The 18,494-nt window shown below is 50.2% G+C and overlaps 1 protein-coding gene across 8 annotated transcripts in view; it reads left to right on the top strand.

Annotated features, from left to right (window-relative positions):
• Positions 1-18,494, top strand: part of dst (dystonin) — a 665,214-nt gene that overhangs the window by 545,199 nt on the left and 101,521 nt on the right. For 7 of the 8 annotated variants that reach the window (XM_038800631.1, XM_038800637.1, XM_038800634.1 and 4 more), the window contains 6 exons: positions 5,714-5,880; positions 10,221-10,380; positions 10,578-10,904; positions 11,088-11,172; positions 13,239-13,480; positions 16,873-17,079. In XM_038800631.1, the coding sequence (XP_038656559.1) occupies positions 5,714-5,880; positions 10,221-10,380; positions 10,578-10,904; positions 11,088-11,172; positions 13,239-13,480; positions 16,873-17,079 (1,188 nt within the window). The remainder of the gene's footprint in view (positions 1-5,713; positions 5,881-10,220; positions 10,381-10,577; positions 10,905-11,087; positions 11,173-13,238; positions 13,481-16,872; positions 17,080-18,494) is intronic. The other variant, XM_038800639.1, reaches the window with a different exon arrangement.

Below are 18,494 nucleotides of genomic sequence, written 5' to 3'. Positions count from 1 at the left end.
AACCCCACATGGTCTGTTGCCCAAGGAGACCAGGGGATAGGTCCCCAGCATGAAGCTAATGCCGGGGAAGGGGATTGGGATAAAGACCTCACCACTGGGATGGAGAAGTCAGCAGAAGCCTGTGCTCCCTGCTCCCCCTGAATGCCCACAAAGATTCCTCAGAATTCCTTTTAAATATCCTTAAGCAGTTCTAGTCACTATATGAACTGTCCGTGAAGACCTCCCAATCCAGCAGTTTAAACTGTGTGGCTGTGCATGTGTAACGTTGATACAGATTCAAAAGTAGGTGCCATAAATATAAGATGGTTATCAAGTGGGAATTCAGGAGAAACCTCTTTAGCCAGTGAGTAGTTTGAATGTGAAACTCACCACGAAGAGGAAGCAGATACACAGATGGGGGAAAAAGGAATACACAATTTTGTTGATAAGAGCAGATATGAAGATGAACAGGAAGAATTGGAATGGGCTGTTTCCATGCTGTATGCTTTATGTATTCGTATTTCTGTGTAATTCTGTTAGATTTAGAACTGTGCAATTCAAATGTGAAAAGTAATTAAGTTGACAGGTAAAACAGTGATGGGGGATATTGTAAGACAGTTGTGCTGGTTTTGAATGACTCAATTTCCAGATATACAATGTCCATGAGAGCTGGAAATTCTGCTGTGAATAGATTGAAAACTGATGGCAGTCGCCCATTTCAATAGATACATTTATGGAGGGTGTAAAGGTCAATTTATGTGGGGATAGTTTGTGTTAGGAAGAGGCATTGATGGCTAGTTTATGTTGGTAGAGGGTGTAGGACAGTTTACAGGGGGAAAGGGGCAGTTTGTGGGGAGAGGGGGCAGTTTGTATGGGGAAGGGGGCTGTTTGTGTGGGGAATGGGGAGGGGGCAGTTTGGGGAATGGCGAGGGGGCAGTTTGTGTGGGGAATGGGGAGAGGGGGCTGTTTGTGTGGGGAATGGGGAGGGGGCAGTTTGTGTGGGGAATGGGGAGGGGGCAGTTTGGGGAATGGGGAGGGGGCAGTTGGTGTGGGGAATGGGGAGGGGGCAGTTTGTGTGGGGAATGGCGAGGGGGCAGTTTGTGTGGAGAGGGGGCAGTGTGTGGGGAATGGGGAGGGGACAGTTTGTGTGGGGAATGGGGAGAGGGGGCAGTTTGTGTGGGGAATGGGGGAGAGGGGGCAGTTTGTGTGGGGAATGGGGAGGGGGCAGTTTGTGTGGGGAATGGGGAGGGAGCAGTTTGTGTGGGGAATGGGGAGGGGGCAGTTTGTGTGGGGAATGGGGAGGGGCAGGTTGTGGGGGGAATGGGGAGGGGGCAGTTTGTGTGGGGAATGGCGAGGGGGCAGTTTGTGTGGAGAGGGGGCAGTTTGTGTGGGGAATGGGGAGGGGACAGTTTGTGTGGGGAATGGGGAGAGGGGGCAGTTTGTGTGGGGAATGGGGAGGGGGCAGTTTGTGTGGGGAATGGGGAGGGGCAGGTTGTGGGGGGAATGGGGAGGGGGCAGGTTGTGGGGGGAATGGGGAGGGGGCAGTTTGTGTGGGGAATGGGGAGGGGACAGTTTGTGTGGGGAATGGGGAGAGGGGGCAGTTTGTGTGGGGAATGGGGAGAGGCAGATTGTGGGGGGAATGGGGAGGGGGCAGTTTGTGTGGGGAATGGGGAGGGGCAGGTTGTGTGGGGAATGGGGAGGGGGCAGTTTGTGTGGGGAATGGGGAGGGGGCAGTTTGGGGAATGGGGAGGGGGAAGTTGGTGTGGGGGATGGGGAGGGGGCAGTTTGTGTGGGGAATGGGGAGGGAGCAGTTTGTGTGGGGAATGGGGAGGGGGCAGTTTGTGTGGGAATGGGGAGGGGGGCAGTTTGTGTGGGGAATGGGGAGGGGGCAGTTTGTGTGGGGAATGGGGAGGGGGCAGTTTGGGGAATGGGGAGGGGGCAGTTTGGGGAATGGGGAGGGGGAAGTTGGTGTGGGGAATGGGGAGGGCAGGTTGTGTGGGGAATGGGGAGGGCAGGTTGTGTGGGGGATGGGAAGGGGCAGTTTGTGTGGGGAATGGGAAGGGGGCAGTTTGTGTGGGGAATGGGGAGGGGGCAGTTTGTGTGGGGAATGGGGAGGGGGCAGTTTGGGGAATGGGGAGGGGGCAGTTGGTGTGGGGGATGGGGAGGGGGCAGTTTGTGTGGGGAATGGGGAGGGGGCAGTTTGTGTGGGGAATGGGGAGGGGGCAGTTTGTGTGGGGAATGGGGAGGGGGGCAGTTTGTGTGGGGAATGGGAAGAGGGGGCAGGTTGTGTGGGGAATGGGGAGAGGGGGCAGGTTGTGTGGGGAATGGGGAGAGGGGGCAGTTGTGTGGGGAATGGGGAGGGGGCAGTTTTTGTGGGGAATGGGAAGAGGGGGCAGTTGTGTGGGGAATGGGGAGGGGGCAGTTGGTGTGGGGATGGGAGGGGGGCAGTTTGTTGTGGGGAATGGGGAGGGGGCAGTTGGTGTGGGGGATGGGGAGGGGGAAGTTTGTAGTGGGGAATGGGGAGAGGGGGCAGGTTGTGTGGGGAATGTTGAGAGGGGAAGTTTGTGTGGGAATGGGAGGGAGCAGTTTGTGTGGGGAATGGGGAGGGGGCAGTTTGTGTGGGGAATGGGGAGGGGGCAGTTTGTGTGGGGAATGGGGAGGGGGCAGTTTGGGGAATGGGGAGGGGGCAGTTTGGGGAATGGGGAGGGGGAAGTGGTGTGGGGAATGGGGAGGGGCAGGTTGTGTGGGAATGGGGAGGGGCAGGTTGTGTGGGGATGGGAAGGGGCAGTTTGTGTGGGGAATGGGAAGGGGGCAGTTTGTGTGGGGAATGGGGAGGGGGCAGTTTGTGTGGGGAATGGGGAGGGGGCAGTTTGGGGAATGGGGAGGGGGCAGTTGGTGTGGGGAATGGGGAGGGGGCAGTTGGTGTGGGGGATGGGGAGGGGGCAGTTTGTGTGGGGAATGGGGAGGGGGCAGTTTGTGTGGGGAATGGGGAGGGGGCAGTTTGTGTGGGGAATGGGGAGGGGGCAGTTTGTGTGGGGAATGGGAAGAGGGGGCAGGTTGTGTGGGGAATGGGGAGAGGGGGCAGTTTGTGTGGGGAATGGGGAGAGGGGGCAGTTTGTGTGGGGAATGGGGAGGGGGCAGTTTGTGTGGGGAATGGGGAGGGAGCAGTTTGTGTGGGGAATGGGGAGGGGGCAGTTTGTGTGGGGAATGGGGAGGGGCAGGTTGTGGGGGAATGGGGAGGGGGCAGTTTGTGTGGGGAATGGCGAGGGGGCAGTTTGTGTGGAGAGGGGGCAGTTTGTGTGGGGAATGGGGAGGGGACAGTTTGTGTGGGGAATGGGGAGAGGGGGCAGTTTGTGTGGGGAATGGGGAGGGGGCAGTTTGTGTGGGGAATGGGGAGGGGCAGGTTGTGGGGGGAATGGGGAGGGGGCAGTTTGTGTGGGGAATGGGGAGGGGGCAGTTTGGGGAATGGGGAGGGGGAAGTTGGTGTGGGGGATGGGGAGGGGGCAGTTTGTGTGGGGAATGGGGAGGGAGCAGTTTGTGTGGGGAATGGGGAGGGGGCAGTTTGTGTGGGGAATGGGGAGGGGGCAGTTTGTGTGGGGAATGGGGAGGGGGCAGTTTGGGGAATGGGGAGGGGGCAGTTTGGGGAATGGGGAGGGGGAAGTTGGTGTGGGGAATGGGGAGGGGCAGGTGTGTGGGGAATGGGGAGGGGCAGGTTGTGTGGGGGATGGGAGGGGCAGTTTTGTGTGGGGAATGGGAAGGGGGCAGTTTGTGTGGGGAATGGGGAGGGGGCAGTTTGTGTGGGGAATGGGGAGGGGGCAGTTTGGGGAATGGGGAGGGGGCAGTTGGTGTGGGGAATGGGGAGGGGGCAGTTGGTGTGGGGGATGGGGAGGGGGCAGTTTGTGTGGGGAATGGGGAGGGGGCAGTTTGTGTGGGGAATGGGGAGGGGGCAGTTTGTGTGGGGAATGGGGAGGGGGCAGTTTGTGTGGGGAATGGGAAGAGGGGGCAGGTTGTGTGGGGAATGGGGAGAGGGGGCAGGTTGTGTGGGGAATGGGGAGAGGGGGCAGTTTGTGTGGGAATGGGGAGGGGGCAGTTTTTGTGGGGAATGGGAAGAGGGGGCAGTTTGTGTGGGGAATGGGGAGGGGGCAGTTGGTGTGGGGGATGGGGAGGGGGCAGTTTGTTGTGGGGAATGGGGAGGGGGCAGTTGGTGTGGGGGATGGGAGGGGGAAGTTTGTAGTGGGGAATGGGGAGAGGGGGCAGGTTGTGTGGGGAATGTTGAGAGGGGGAAGTTTGTGTGGGGAATGGGGAGGGAGCAGTTTGTGTGGGGAATGGGGAGGGGGCAGTTTGTGTGGGGAATGGGGAGGGGCAGTTTGTGTGGGGAATGGGGAGGGGGCAGTTTGGGGAATGGGGAGGGGGCAGTTTGGGGAATGGGGAGGGGGAAGTTGGTGTGGGGAATGGGGAGGGGCAGGTTGTGTGGGGAATGGGGAGGGGCAGGTTGTGTGGGGGATGGGAAGGGGCAGTTTGTGTGGGGAATGGGAAGGGGGCAGTTTGTGTGGGGAATGGGGAGGGGGCAGTTTGTGTGGGGAATGGGGAGGGGGCAGTTTGGGGAATGGGGAGGGGGCAGTTGGTGTGGGGAATGGGGAGGGGGCAGTTGGTGTGGGGGATGGGGAGGGGGCAGTTTGTGTGGGGAATGGGGAGGGGGCAGTTTGTGTGGGGAATGGGGAGGGGGCAGTTTGTGTGGGGAATGGGGAGGGGGCAGTTTGTGTGGGGAATGGGAAGAGGGGGCAGGTTGTGTGGGGAATGGGGAGAGGGGGCAGGTTGTGTGGGGAATGGGGAGAGGGGGCAGTTTGTGTGGGGAATGGGGAGGGGGCAGTTTTTGTGGGGAATGGGAAGAGGGGGCAGTTTGTGTGGGGAATGGGGAGGGGGCAGTTGGTGTGGGGGATGGGGAGGGGGCAGTTTGTTGTGGGGAATGGGGAGGGGGCAGTTGGTGTGGGGATGGGGAGGGGGAAGTTTGTAGTGGGGAATGGGGAGAGGGGGCAGGTTGTGTGGGGAATGTTGAGAGGGGGAAGTTTGTGTGGGGGGAGGGGCAGTTTGTGTGGGGGGGGAAGAGGTGAACTTGTTTCAATTACCTTTTTCAGCGCTTGAATGTGGAGCAGGGTACGGTTAATGGCGATGGAATATGTTGCAATCTCACTTCACTCTGGCCACGTAAGCAGATGCTGGATGTGCGCACACATAGAGAGCCTTGTACTCAAAGGCAGGTGTGCTGAGTAGTGGGGTTTTAGGTATCACCGTGAATGACTCGTGGCTGTAAATTACCTCTTAGTAGAGTGGGCTGTGATTGTCTAGCACTTGACTACTATCATCTGAGGTTAAAAACAGGATAAACATACTAGATGCGTCATAGGTCAATACAGCAACAAAGAGGCGATTCATCCCATCATGCCTGTGCTAGATTTAATTACCCACAATCCTCCCTTCTCTTTTCCCCATAGTCCCGCACTTTTTTCCCAATTAAGTATTTATCCATTTCCTTTTTTGAAAGTTATCATTGACTCTGCTTCCTTCACCCAATCAGGCACCGAGTTATGGTGTGGTGATTGTTTTGGTAAAAATACCCTTGCTGTTAGCCAATGAAGTTGGGCAGTTCAGATTACTCTCGGTTTACAGGAATGAGTAGCACAGCTTGAGTGTTATGTTTGTCACGATTCTGACTTTAACCTTTGTACCGATGAAGCTTCTCCAACACTTGCTGGACGATCGCAAACCAACTGTGGAGATGATCAAACGAGAAGGGGAGAAGATTGCAGGGTTGGCCGATTCGATGGACCGAGAAAAGACCCTGAATCAGCTGCAAGGCCTGAGTCGTAGGTGGAATTCCCTGCTGGCCAAGGCTGAAAACAGGTAAGGGGGATCTGTGGCTGTGCACCCGCTTGGCAACATAGGGGAGGGCGGGGCCCATTCCGTCTCTCAAGCTGGTTCCATCACTTAGTTAGATCATGGTTGATGCACACCTGAATTCAATCCTTCATTTCCTCACCCTAACTACTTAAAACCGGTCGATCTCCGGTTTCAAATTATTATTATTTTTTTTTTTTTTTTTCGGTTTCAAATTATTAATTGAGCCAATGTTTTCTGCTTTTGGTGGAAGAGAGTGTTATGTTGCAGAGATGTAGGCTGGGATTCTCCGAGCCCGCGGGGAATTCCCGCCACGCCGCTCCATCGCTGGAGAATCGGCGCTGTTATGGGAGCGGTGTTTCAGAACCCCAAAATATATCATGGAGTTCAACCAACCTCTCCCTTTAATGGATTGTTGCTTTTCCAGCACAAGGCTTGTTCTCCAGGTGTGGTGTTACAATTATGGACATGTGGGTTTTTAAACACAAAACAATGTTCATTCCATGAATTTCACTTAACCTTTTAAATAAGCATTGGATCACTTAACACCCCTTCAAAGATAACCCCGAAAATAATACAACACTAAATAATCCTTCAGCTGTTCCTTTAAACATCCAAGAGACTTAACACCTTTAAACAGAAACACATCAGGTTAAAGACATTACTATTATGAGTTTAAATCACCCAAATGATTCAGAGATAGCCTTTCATGGCAGAGATCACAGCAGATCCAGCTCACTGCACACACAGACCCACCCAAACTCTTTTTCTCAAAACTGGCTTTCTCCTTCCAAAACAGCTCACAGCAAACCAGCCAGGCACTTTTCAGCTGCTCTCTCAAACTGAAACTAAAAGCAGAAGTGAGCTCAGCTCCCCCCACCCTCTGACATCACTTCAGTAATATGAGCTGCTTCATTTCTTAAAGGTACATCGCTTAAACATCCATTTCTTAAAGGTACTCTCACATGACAGCGACAATCACTCCCTCAGCGTGGTTCAAACCTGGTACCACCCGACGGGAGCTTGGACCCACGGCCGCTGTGGAGATCCTGGTGGGAGAGGGCGGGGCAGTGGGATCTGACTCCGGGGGGGGGGCCTCCATGGGGTCCAGGCCCGCAATCAGGGGCTTCCAATCAGCGGACGGCCGCGATCTCGTGGGGCCTACCTCCTTCCGCGCGGGCCCCCTGTTAGGTCCTGACTTGTTGCTCCGCGCCGGCGCGGAGACGGCAATCATGCGCATGCGCATGCGCCGTCACCCGCATACACGGACCCGCGCCGGCCGTGACTCGCATGCACGGACCCATGTCGGCCATGCAGGGCCGCCTTTCGGCGCCGGAGCTAACCCCAAACAAACTGAGAATTGCTGGTCCAGGAGGCCCATTGACACCGGCGTACACCACTCCCGGCCGTAATATATATTACTCATTTGTCTTGCCGAGTTGTATTTAACTGGATGATAAACAGTCAAAGTCTTCCAGTTAATGACAAATTATTTATTTATTTATTTATTTAATAATATTGTATTGAGATATTTGAAAATTTTTATAACAGTAACATAACAATGACATCAACATGGTAAAATAAACATTTTCCCCTCCCCGCAGCCCAACCTTCATACACCTCAACCATACAACAACAATCCCCCCCCCGCGGCATACTGCATCTGCTGACATTTTAATTTTCCCCAAAAAAGTCGGCGAACGGCTGCCACCTCTGAGAGAACCCTAACATTGATCCTCTTACGGCAAACTTTATTTTCACGAGATTGAGAAACTCAACCATGTCACTAACCCAGGTCTCTGCACTCGGGGGCTTTGAGTCCCTCCACATTAACAAGATCCGTCTCCGGGCTACCAGGGAGGCAAAGACCAAGACGCCGGGCTCTTTTGCCCCCTGAACTCCCGGATCTTCTGACTCTCCAAAGATTGCTACCTCCGGATTCAGCACCACCCGTGTTTTTAGTACCGTGGACATTGCCTTAGCAAAATCCTTCCAAAACCCTCTCAGCTTCGGGCATGCCCGAAAATGTGGACATGATTTGCTGGGCTTCCCACGCACCTCGCACACCTATCCTCAAACCTATCTTTCTTGGAAAGAGCACCCGACTCAAGGTCAACACCTCCACCCTAACCCCATAACCCAGTAACCCTACCCAACACTAAGGGCAATTTTGGACACTAAGGGCAATTTATCATGGCCAATCCACCTAACCTGCACATCTTTGGACTGTGGGAGGAAACCGGAACACCTGGAGGAAACCCACGCACACACGGGGAGGATGTGCAGACTCCGCACAGACAGTGACCCAAGCCGGAATCGAACCTGGGACCCTGGAGCTGTGAAGCAATTGTGCTATCCACAATGCCACCGTGCTGCCCTTGCTGTAACCCTTTGTCTGAAGAATTATTTCTTAACTCCTGACTGGTCCAGCTCAAATTTAAGTTCTAGAATTATAGAATCATCATAGAATTTACATTGCAGAAGGAGGCCATTCGGCCCATCGTGGCTGCACCGGCCCTTACAAAGAGTACCCTACTGAAGCCCACGTATCCACCTCTATCCCCCGAACACAGCAACCCCACCTAATATTTTATGGACACTAAGGGCAATTTAGCATGGCCAATCCACCTAACCCGCACATCTTTAGGGAAGGAAATCTGCCATTCTTACCTGGTCTGGCCTACATGTGACTCCAGACCCATAGCAATGTGGTTGATTCTTAACTGCCTCCGAAAAGGTCTAGCATGCCACTCGGTTTGAGGGCAATGAAGGATGAGTTTCAGCAAAAAACTGGCCTTGCCAATGATGCCCATATCCTATGAAAGAATACATTTGAATAGTTGGGTATGTTATTGTGGGATTTTTGCATTTGATGGATCTCTGTTGTTTAAAATGTTAAAATTATAAATGCCTTAATAAAAAAATTTCTAAAATAAAAAGAATGCATTTGAAAAAAATCTAGTCCTCTCGTTATGCAGATTCATATTTTTAATTATTTTTTATGTATTTCATTGTTCTGTGGATGTGGAAACCCTAAATCTCTTTGGACTTCCACTGTTCATCGCTGTGAAGTAAATAATACTTGGAAATTAACCACTAATGGGCTAATGAAAAAAATAAGGCTTGTATGAAATACTATTTTCAGTTAAGTATCAGTGTAATAGACTGAACTGATCACAAAGGCTTCATTTTCTAGCATTTTAATTGATTTCTAATGGATCATATTGTCAAATGTAGATGCAATTTTAAAAAGAAGCCAGTGGTTAATTGTCCCCAGTGAGCTGAAGTTCTTTCCGCAAGCCATCCCTTTCAGTACCATAATTTTTTATGTCCTTACTTTCAAGGAGTCAATTTTTTCTTTAGAATTTTTTGATAGAACTATAGAACATCAGATGGTACGCAAGCGAATATGAATCAGAAATAGCGACACTGTTCTGTGAAAGATTGCGGCTGAAATAAAATATTTCTTTCCCTCGCAGACTCTGCCTCCATTTTTCAGCAATTTTCTGTACTTAACACCTGAAATCTTCTACTCTTTGTTGTGTAATTATTTTTCTGTTTTTGTTTCACTTTTTGTATACCAGTTATCTGTGCGTTGTGATTCCACTGCTGTCAACTCTAAGCACATGGGTTACATAGGAGGCAAAGGTGCCTTGAGCTGAGTGGCTGCTCTCTCCTGCCTCTACCTCCCTCGAGTTGCTCTGGCCATTGCTCCCATAGGAACAGGAGGTGATCATTTCCCCTCTCGAACTGTTCAGCTCTTCACTTGTATCATGGCTGACCTGTATCTTGAGTCCAGATCAGACCAGAGACACGAGGATCGGTCCTGTGCCATTATGTAAAATAACTTTTCTCATAAATTAGACTTTCTGGAAACCGCGATAATAATATCAGCTATAACTGAAACAGTTAATCAGGAATTTATGTATATTCCGGTGTTAAGGCTGATATGGGTGCATATGTACAAGGCTATTAAATATTTTGTCGAAAGTACTCAAGGGAGCACAAACCAAAAATGCCAGGAGTCAGCACAGATGGACTTTAGGTTTCTGAATGTCTCGATTTCATGGGTTGCACGAGAGTTCTCCCCAGTGTCCTGGTCAACATTGTATCCCTTATCAAGATCACTAAAACACATCTGGTTATTATTGATCTCGTATATGATGAGTGACAGCTTGCTATGTGCAAACTGGCTGACATTTCTCCTACATTACACCAGTAACTACGCTTCGGAAAAGTACTTAATTGATTGTGCAATGTTTTGTTTGGTCCAAAATTTTAAAAAATGCGGCTGTGAGTGCGAGCCTTTCTTTATTGCGAAGTCCCTTTTCTTATCCTCTCTACAGACAGCGGCAGTTGGAGGCCATTTTGGTGGTGGCTCAGCAGTTCCACGATACTGTAGAACCTTTGATTGAATGGCTTTCTGCTGCTGAGAAGAAGGTAGCAAACTCTGAACCTATTGGCACTCAAACTACCAGACTACAAGAGCAGATTTCCCAACATAAAGTGAGTATTGACCCAGGTGTAGGCTGACCCTTCCTTCCATCCATCACTTTTTAGTTACAACTTTGCATAATCATTATTTTTGTGTTTTCCGTTGGGAGGGTCGCGGGGGAAGTACTTTCTGTTGCCATTCTTTGTTTTTCTGCCTCAGTTTATTTTTCCCCAGTACCTTCTCTCATTCGTTTATACACCTTGCTTAGGCCATGGAAGATGATATCGTCAGTCATGGTAAACAGTTGCACCAGGCTATTAGCGTTGGCCAGTTGCTAAAGAATATGAGTTCCAGAGACGATAAAGACATGTTGCAGGGAAGGCTGGATTCTGCCCAGACTCGGTACATTGAGATCCAAGACAGGTGTAGCCGCAAAGCTGCCCTGATCCAGCAGGCCCTTTCCAATGCCTGGATCTTTGGGGAGGAGGAAGTAGAGGTTCTGAACTGGTTGGCGGAGGTGCAGGACAGACTCAACAATGCGGCCATTCAAGACTACGATCCTGAGCATCTTCAGAAGCAACATTCTGAGCATCTGGTACCTTTTATTTTTGTTACACTTTAATTTTAATTTCAACGTCAATTTTCTTTTAAATATAATTTTCCTTTTGATCATTTTCTTCCTATTGCTGTTATTTTGATCGAGTCAAAAAGGTGCCGGAAACTCTGGGCTTTCGGTTTGTACCAGTTTCCATTAACCAAACCTGTTCTACCAAATCAGGCTCTCCACGAGGACATCATGCAACGGAAGCAGCACGTCGATCAAGCAATTAAGAACGGATTAGCTCTCTTGAAACAGACAACAGGTAAGCAGTTGAACAATGGTTGGGGTGGGGAGGTGAGCAGAGAGGATAGTGATGATTTACCTCTCTCTTTCTCTCTCTCTCTCTCTCTCTCTCTCTCTCTCTCTCTCTCTCCCCCCCCCCCCCCCCCCCCCCTTCCCAACCTGGTATTGACAGTTCATTGGAACAGTCCATGTCGGTGCAACATTGAGGGCCGAAGGGCCTGTACTGCGCTGTATCGTTCTATGTTCTAGAAGTGAACCAGCATTCTGGTCCTTCTGTCTCTTTTGCACCTACATTGATTTCTGGGGAGCCTGGAGTGTGGGAAACTCCAATGGTCGGGGGGGTGTAAACATCTTCCAAATATTCAAATAACTAGCAGGTGACAACTCATGAAATTATATTTTGTAGCCATTACCGTCTATAAAGAAGGGACGGCATGGTTATGGAGATATCGGTGTAAATTCCACTTATGCTTACAGATATTTTTGCAGTAATTGCTCTGTATTTTGACCCACCAACTTGATGTCACCAATCCTTTCCCGATGGGAATCCATGCTTACCTTTGGAGCTCTCTCCTTTAACCTGCTCTTTAAAACCTGCCTCTTTGACCGAGTATAAAATGTCACTAGCTGCTCCACAGAAGCTTGAGCAGACAAGAATTGGCAGTGAGCCCAAGAAGGAGGCATTAGGACAGGTGACCAAAAGCTTGGCCGAAGAAGTGGGTTTTTGAGCGGATTCTTAAATGAGGAGAGAGAGGCGGAAAGGCTTTAGGGAGGGAGTTCCAGAGCTTCGAGCTCAGGCAGCTGAAGGCATGGCCACCAACCGCGGTATTAATGGAAACCGGGATGAGCAAGAGGCCAGATTTGGATTGTGAGGAGCTGGATAAGGTTAAGAATTTGGGGCTCAGGGAAACATAGAGGGATTTGAAAACAAGGATGAAATATTTAAAATGAAGGTGTCAGACTGGGAACCAGTGTAGGTTAGCAAACACCAGGGATGAACAGGACTTGGAGCAAGTCAGGATACAGGCAGCAGGAGTTTTGGGTGGCATGCTGCAATACTGACCTTTGAATGATGGGATGGTGCTGTGCTATTGCCAAAAGGGTCACTAATCCCCTATCACTCTTGCAGCACCAAAGTATTTCCAAGGCTTTAAAATGCTTTGGATCATACTGAGATTGTGAAAGGTGCTGTCTAAATACGATTCATCCTTTCTTTCTCGATGGAAAGCGACACTTTCTCTTTGGATTTTCTGAAGTGCATTGAGTAGTATTTGAGCCAGGGTTACTCAGTCTGAAACCAGGTTTGGCAGGCTGGCAAACTGTATTAACAAGCAGCTATTAGGATTCCGGTCCAAATCCCAACAGTTATTAGGATACCGGACAGAAACCCTGATATTTTACTTAATTTGTTGTTACGACACTCTGGGCTAGAGTGAGACTGGGCTAGGCACTCAATTCCTACCCCACTTGACCCGGAGTCGCAATGCAAGTCAATTAACCAATAATTCTTAGAAAATAACGCAAAGTCTTTGACTCTTATAATGACAGTCGCCAGGTTCTGGCCGGGATTAGCAGGAACGTTCCCGGTGGCGGGAGAAGCGTAAATGACCCCGCTATCGAATGACACATTTTTGTTTGGGCCTCAGCAGGATGTCGCACCAAGGCTGCACTGGATCACACTTCCTGTATTCAGGAGCTCTGGTCGTTAGTGCAGGAAGAGAAAATGGTGCCCCGCTCCCTCGACCACCTGATGCCCTAATTCACCTGTTGGGGGGGGGGGGGTCTTTGAGCACCCCTGAACCCCACCTCATACGGGCAGGGCAGCCCCGAGTCCGATCCCCGGTATGGGCAAAATGCCCCCCCCCCCGGGCACCTTGGTCCTGACAGGCAGGCAGTGCCATAGAGCCTGGGTGGCATCAGCAGTGTCAGCGTTCCACCCTGCCCAGAGCCCAACTACCTGGGGGTCTCCGATCACTCCCCTACATTCATCACACAGCTCCAAACAGAATCGGAAATTACTTCTCCCCTTGCGCATTATGTTTCGGTTTATACGGCATCTTAAACTCTCTCTCTTTCATTTTACAGGGGATGAAGTTATAATCATTCAAGAAAGGTTAGACGGCATCAAAGCTCGCTATGCTGAGATTACCACTACCAGTGCGAAAGTCTTGAAGACCTTAGAACAGGCCCTCCAGCTGGCCACCAAGTTTCAGTCTGCTCACGAAGTTTTAGCTACCTGGCTCGAGAAAGTAGAGGCTGAACTGACCTCTTATGCTTCTGAGGTGCTTGCAGGGGAACAGCTAGCTCAAGCACAGGAAAGACAGAAAGTAAGTGGTTCGTCACACGTGTGTGTGTGTGTGTGTGTGTGTGTGTGTGTGCGTCAGATTCAAGTGGTTCCTCACTTTGTAATTGCGTGTGTCTCAACGTTTACTCCGTAACATTAATAACTTTTTATCTGAACATATTTATTTCCTCGTTAGTTCAGCTCCAGTTTTTCAATCACATTCGTGAACGTGTATGGTTAGTGAATGTTTGTGTGCACCTGCATGAGCTCAGCCTCCCTACAAATGGGGGGCGCGATTTTATGACCCCCCCCCCACCGCCGGGCCAGAGAATCGGTGGGAAGGGGGCGCGGAAATCGCGCCCCGACGTCGGGACGCCATTCTCCCGCCCGTGAAAAAACGGCGGATGCACATGGCGCCAGGCTGCACGGAGAATCACCACAAACGGCCGTAGCGGCGATCCTCCAGCAGCACCACGATTCTCCGGCCTGGATGGGCCAAGTGGCCGTCCGAAAAAATCCGAATCCCGCCGGCGCCGTTCTAACATGCTCTGGGCCGGCGGGACCTCGGGGTTGAAGGGTCCGGGGGTGGGGGAGGGTCCAACCCCGGGGAGGGCCTCCATAGTGGCATGGTCCGCGATCAGGGCCCACCAGTCGGCGGGCCTGCCTCTCTGTCGGGGGACCTTCTTTCCTCTGCGCCAGCTCCTGGATCCCTGCTCCATTTGGCGTCGGAGCCGGCGCGGGGATGACGGCCACTGTGCATGCGCTAGTTAGCGCCGGCCCAACTGCGCATGCGCAGACCCCGTGGCGTGGGCCGCTCCAGCGCCGTGCTGCCCCCCCCCCCCCCCCCCCACAGGACCCGAGAATCGTGTCTCAGAACCGGCGCCGGAGTGAAGTACTACTGTTTTGGCGCCGGCACTCTGGCGCTGGACCAGAGAATCGCGACAGGGATTTTTCCATCATGTTAGTTGATGTGCTTGTGGGTCAATGAGAGTATGCACACTCATTTTTAAAAATCTTTCCAATTAAGGAGTAATTTAGCATGGCCAATCCACCTACTCTGCACATCTTTGGGTTGTGGGGGTGAGACTCATGCAGGCACAGGGAGAATGTTCAAACTCCACATGGACAGTGACCAGGGCAGGGATTGAACCTGGGTCCTCGATGGCATAAGGCAGTAGTGCTAACCGCTGTGCCACCGTGCTGCCCATGAGTGTATGCACATTCATGTGTATGCATGTATTCGGGTCTGTACAAATGCGATTTTCCCATCACATTAGTGAGTGAATGTGTGCACAGATTAGAATGTTCATGCACCTTAGTGTGTTTGTGTTTTAGACAATGTGTGCGCACAGAATCTAGGGCTGGATTCCCCGCTGTTGTTATTCTCCGTTGCGCCAGCAGCCCGGGGATTTCCCGACACCGGGGGGCTGCCCACAATGGGAAACCCCATTGGCCGGCTGGCGAGACGGGGTGGGGGGGTTCCGCACCAGAAATCTGGTGTGGTGGGACGGAGACCCGCCCCATGTGTTTGCATGCACACGTGAGTGTGTTTGTGTGTATGTTTTAGTGAGTGATCCTTAGCTGCTTCACTGTGGATATATGAGATCATTCAGCAGTGCCTTTTGAGTAAAAGGGTTGGTGTTTGAACCACTTGATGAACAGTTGCTGTGTCGGAGATTGATTTGTTAGTTTGCTTTGTGTAATCTCGCACATCAATAGTTGGATGAGCACTGTCAGTAGAGTGTCAGTAAACCGCTCGAGCAGAAACTCGTGACCTCTGCCTGACCGCTCCCTGTAATTCTAGTTAGGGTGCCACTGATGAGAGAGCCAATAGGATGGAGACCCATGTTTTCCATTGTTTCCAGCAGCTGCTCTGGGGAGGCATAAAAAGTCTTGCTGCTTTTAAAAGGGTAAAGTTCATCTCTGTTTGTATTGAGGGCAGCAGCCATTGTCAGTGGGTCATTGAGACTGATCTACAGTCCTCTCATTGATATATCATCACTGTAAAGAAATATTGCTATTGGACAGAATTCTAACCAGGAAAGTATATCTTCATTGCTGGAATAAACGTTATGGCTTTTCATGCCAACTGTATATATTGACCACAGTTTTGGCTTACGTTTTATTTACTGAATTAAGAACATTTCCGTCATTAATTGCAGGTTATTTTCTTCAAAAATAACATAATTGCTAATTCTTTTGTCAACATCACAGCACATCAGGAACACCCTGGTAGCTGCTGCGAGAGCCAAGGAGAATAACCATCAGGGGAAGTAGATTCCCTGAAATAAAGCAGTTCAGATGGTTAAGCAGTGACCAGGGCTGCTGCCTAATTACAAGGCTGGGGTTGCGTTAGAGACCACTAGGATCTTTGATTAATATAGTGTTAGCAATCAATCCAAACTCTGTTGAATATATTCAATGGGACTAACTTTGAGTCAGCAGCCCATTTTGCATCTCAACTCCCATTAGAATTAAAATTAGGGAGAGATTTAAAACAGGCTGCTGACTCGCTGAACACCCAATTTACTCCTAACATAAACAGCCAAGAACAATAGATGTATACAATTTGGGGTTTCATTATGACATGAAAAAAGGTCTCTTTCATATAACAATAGTATACTTTAAAAAAAAAAATCATTTTGACAATTGAGCTGACGTTTTCTGGCCATATACACCGGTAGGATGGACCCACCGCAGATAGTGACCCCCTCTGCTCCATGGGTTTTCCTGACCACAGAGAGTGCAAACAAGGGGGAAACCCGTTGACAGAAGTGGGACGGGAAGATCCCGCTGCCGGACAAAAGCAGGCTGCCAATGCCATTGCAAAACACACCGCTTGGGACATGGAGAATCCCACCCTGGGCCTCAATCGTTTTCTAAAATTGTGTTACCTTCAAACGAATGAAGACTGAAATATTCTCTTGTTCCTTTATGTAATATTCTTTTCTCCAGAACTTTAATCTGATTTATATTTCTTTATACCTTTTACATCTACTGTATATGTACAGAAACCTAAACTGACACAGTAGGGGATAATATTAACCGTAATCATTTCAAATGTTCACTTCCGCGTTCTAATATTATGCTCCATCGATTTCTAAATCGGGTGGGGTGCACCCAAGTTGGACAGTTGACGATGGGTTGATTTAAAATTTGCCCCCAATAAGCCTGGTGACAAAAGTTTTGGTACAGTAGTGTTTTACCCCCAGGTTATGGTTTGTTACGGATGGTGTCCTAAAGAGTTTACAAAGGGAGGTGCACAGGGACTAACCAATTTTAGGAGATGAAGGAGTGTGTGGTCACTCACTGTGCCAGCTGTAGGAGGTGACATGTTGCTTTTACTGTACCGTGTAATGCCTAGTTCCACAACGCAGTGCTGCGTTAAAGCCAAGAACTGTGTGATGAGCGAACTCTCTCTGTGCTGATCCCTAGGAGCTGAGGAATGAGATGATGGAGCACAGGGTAAGCCTGGACACAGTTAATGAGATCAGCAGTGCTCTACTGGAGTTGGTCCCATGGAGAGCGAGAGAAGGACTCGACAAACTGGTGTCTGATGACAACGAGCGTTACAGATTAGTGAGCGACACCATAGCACAGAAGGTGGAAGAAATAGATGCTGCTATACAAAGATCACAGCAGGTATGTCTCACTCTCTACTCTTATTACACCAGGGAAGGTGCGTGCTCTCTTTGTTTCACATGCGGAGGTGCGATTGATAAATATTTATGCACAAAGTGCTGCCGCTTCATTATTCTCCAGTGACAAAGGGGGCCTTTGGAGTGGGTTTAATATGCATCGCAGGCACAGCTTGATGTAGCTACAAGTGGCATGTGGAAGCTGAAGCAGAGTTAAGTTGTTCATTGTTGAAGCCATCTGTCTGGTCCATCAATTGTCCTACTTAGATTTTTAAAGAGCAGGAAATCCATCACAAATGCTTTATGCAATAGAGGGACGGTTAACTCATGGGAAGCAGCTACACTCCTTTCCACCATTTCAAGACTGGTGTGTGTTAGTTTTCTTTAACCATCAGTGCCGTTGGGTCAGGTGATGCCAATGTGTGAGGTGATGCACAAACTGTGTTGTTTTTGGATTCCTCGTGAGGAACACTTCCCTTTAGGAAGGAAGTCAAGGCTTCGGAGAGGGTTCAGATTCCCCTGGAATCGTACCAGGGGAAGCTGGGGGTTGATCTGCTTTGGAGCAGAGAAGAATGTTCAAGGCAAATGAATGGTTTTGATGGCGTGAATAATGAGGGACGGTTTTCAGTGGCTGAGTGGTCAGTAACCAGAGGAGACCGATTTAAGATAGTTGGCAAAAGAACTAGAAGCATCATGAAAGAAATAATTTACAAAATGAGTTGTTCAAACGCTCTGCCTAAAAGGGTGCTGGAAGCAGAATAAGTGGTAAATTTCCACGGGGATTTGGATAAATACTTGTAGAGGAAGGTTCTATAGGGCTAAGGGGGATGAGCAGGGGGAGTGGGACTAATTTGGAAGCTCTTCCAAAGAGCTGGAAAAGGCACAATGGGCCAAATGGCCTCCTCTGCTATACAATTCTATGATTCCTGTCAAAGATTTGAGAGTATAAATTCTTAGTTGAAATACCATTGACCGTCATTCATGCTCCTTTTCAGATATTCAGTTCTATGGACTACATAACCAATGTCTACCCTCCAGGTGTAAAGTTCAGGCCAGTCCTTATGCAGATATGTCCCAGTAATATTATGCTGTCTGAAATTGGAAACAGCTTATCTATTAAGTAATGTCGGGTTGGTTTTTCATCCTAAAGGAGGGTAGCGGGAGTCGGGAAGTTTCCTGGCTCAGCGAGCTACTGTCGGGCAAAAGTGCTTGCAATGACAGGATTCCCGATCCGGGAGGGGGTTGGGCACTAAGAGTCGTTGAGCACCCCTCTTCCCCCACCCCGGCCCAGAAACTGTTCAGAGGCGGCCTAATGCCCGAGGTGGGTGTTGAAAAGGCTGGCCTCGGTGCTCTAGTCTAGGACATATGTCCCAGTTGGAAGAAAACAGCCCTCTGGCCCTCACCACTCAAACCCCCTCT

This window comes from Scyliorhinus canicula, chromosome 6, assembly GCF_902713615.1.
Source record: "Scyliorhinus canicula chromosome 6, sScyCan1.1, whole genome shotgun sequence".
Lineage (NCBI taxonomy): Eukaryota > Metazoa > Chordata > Chondrichthyes > Carcharhiniformes > Scyliorhinidae > Scyliorhinus > Scyliorhinus canicula.
This window is presented reverse-complemented; position numbering and strand designations above follow the sequence as displayed.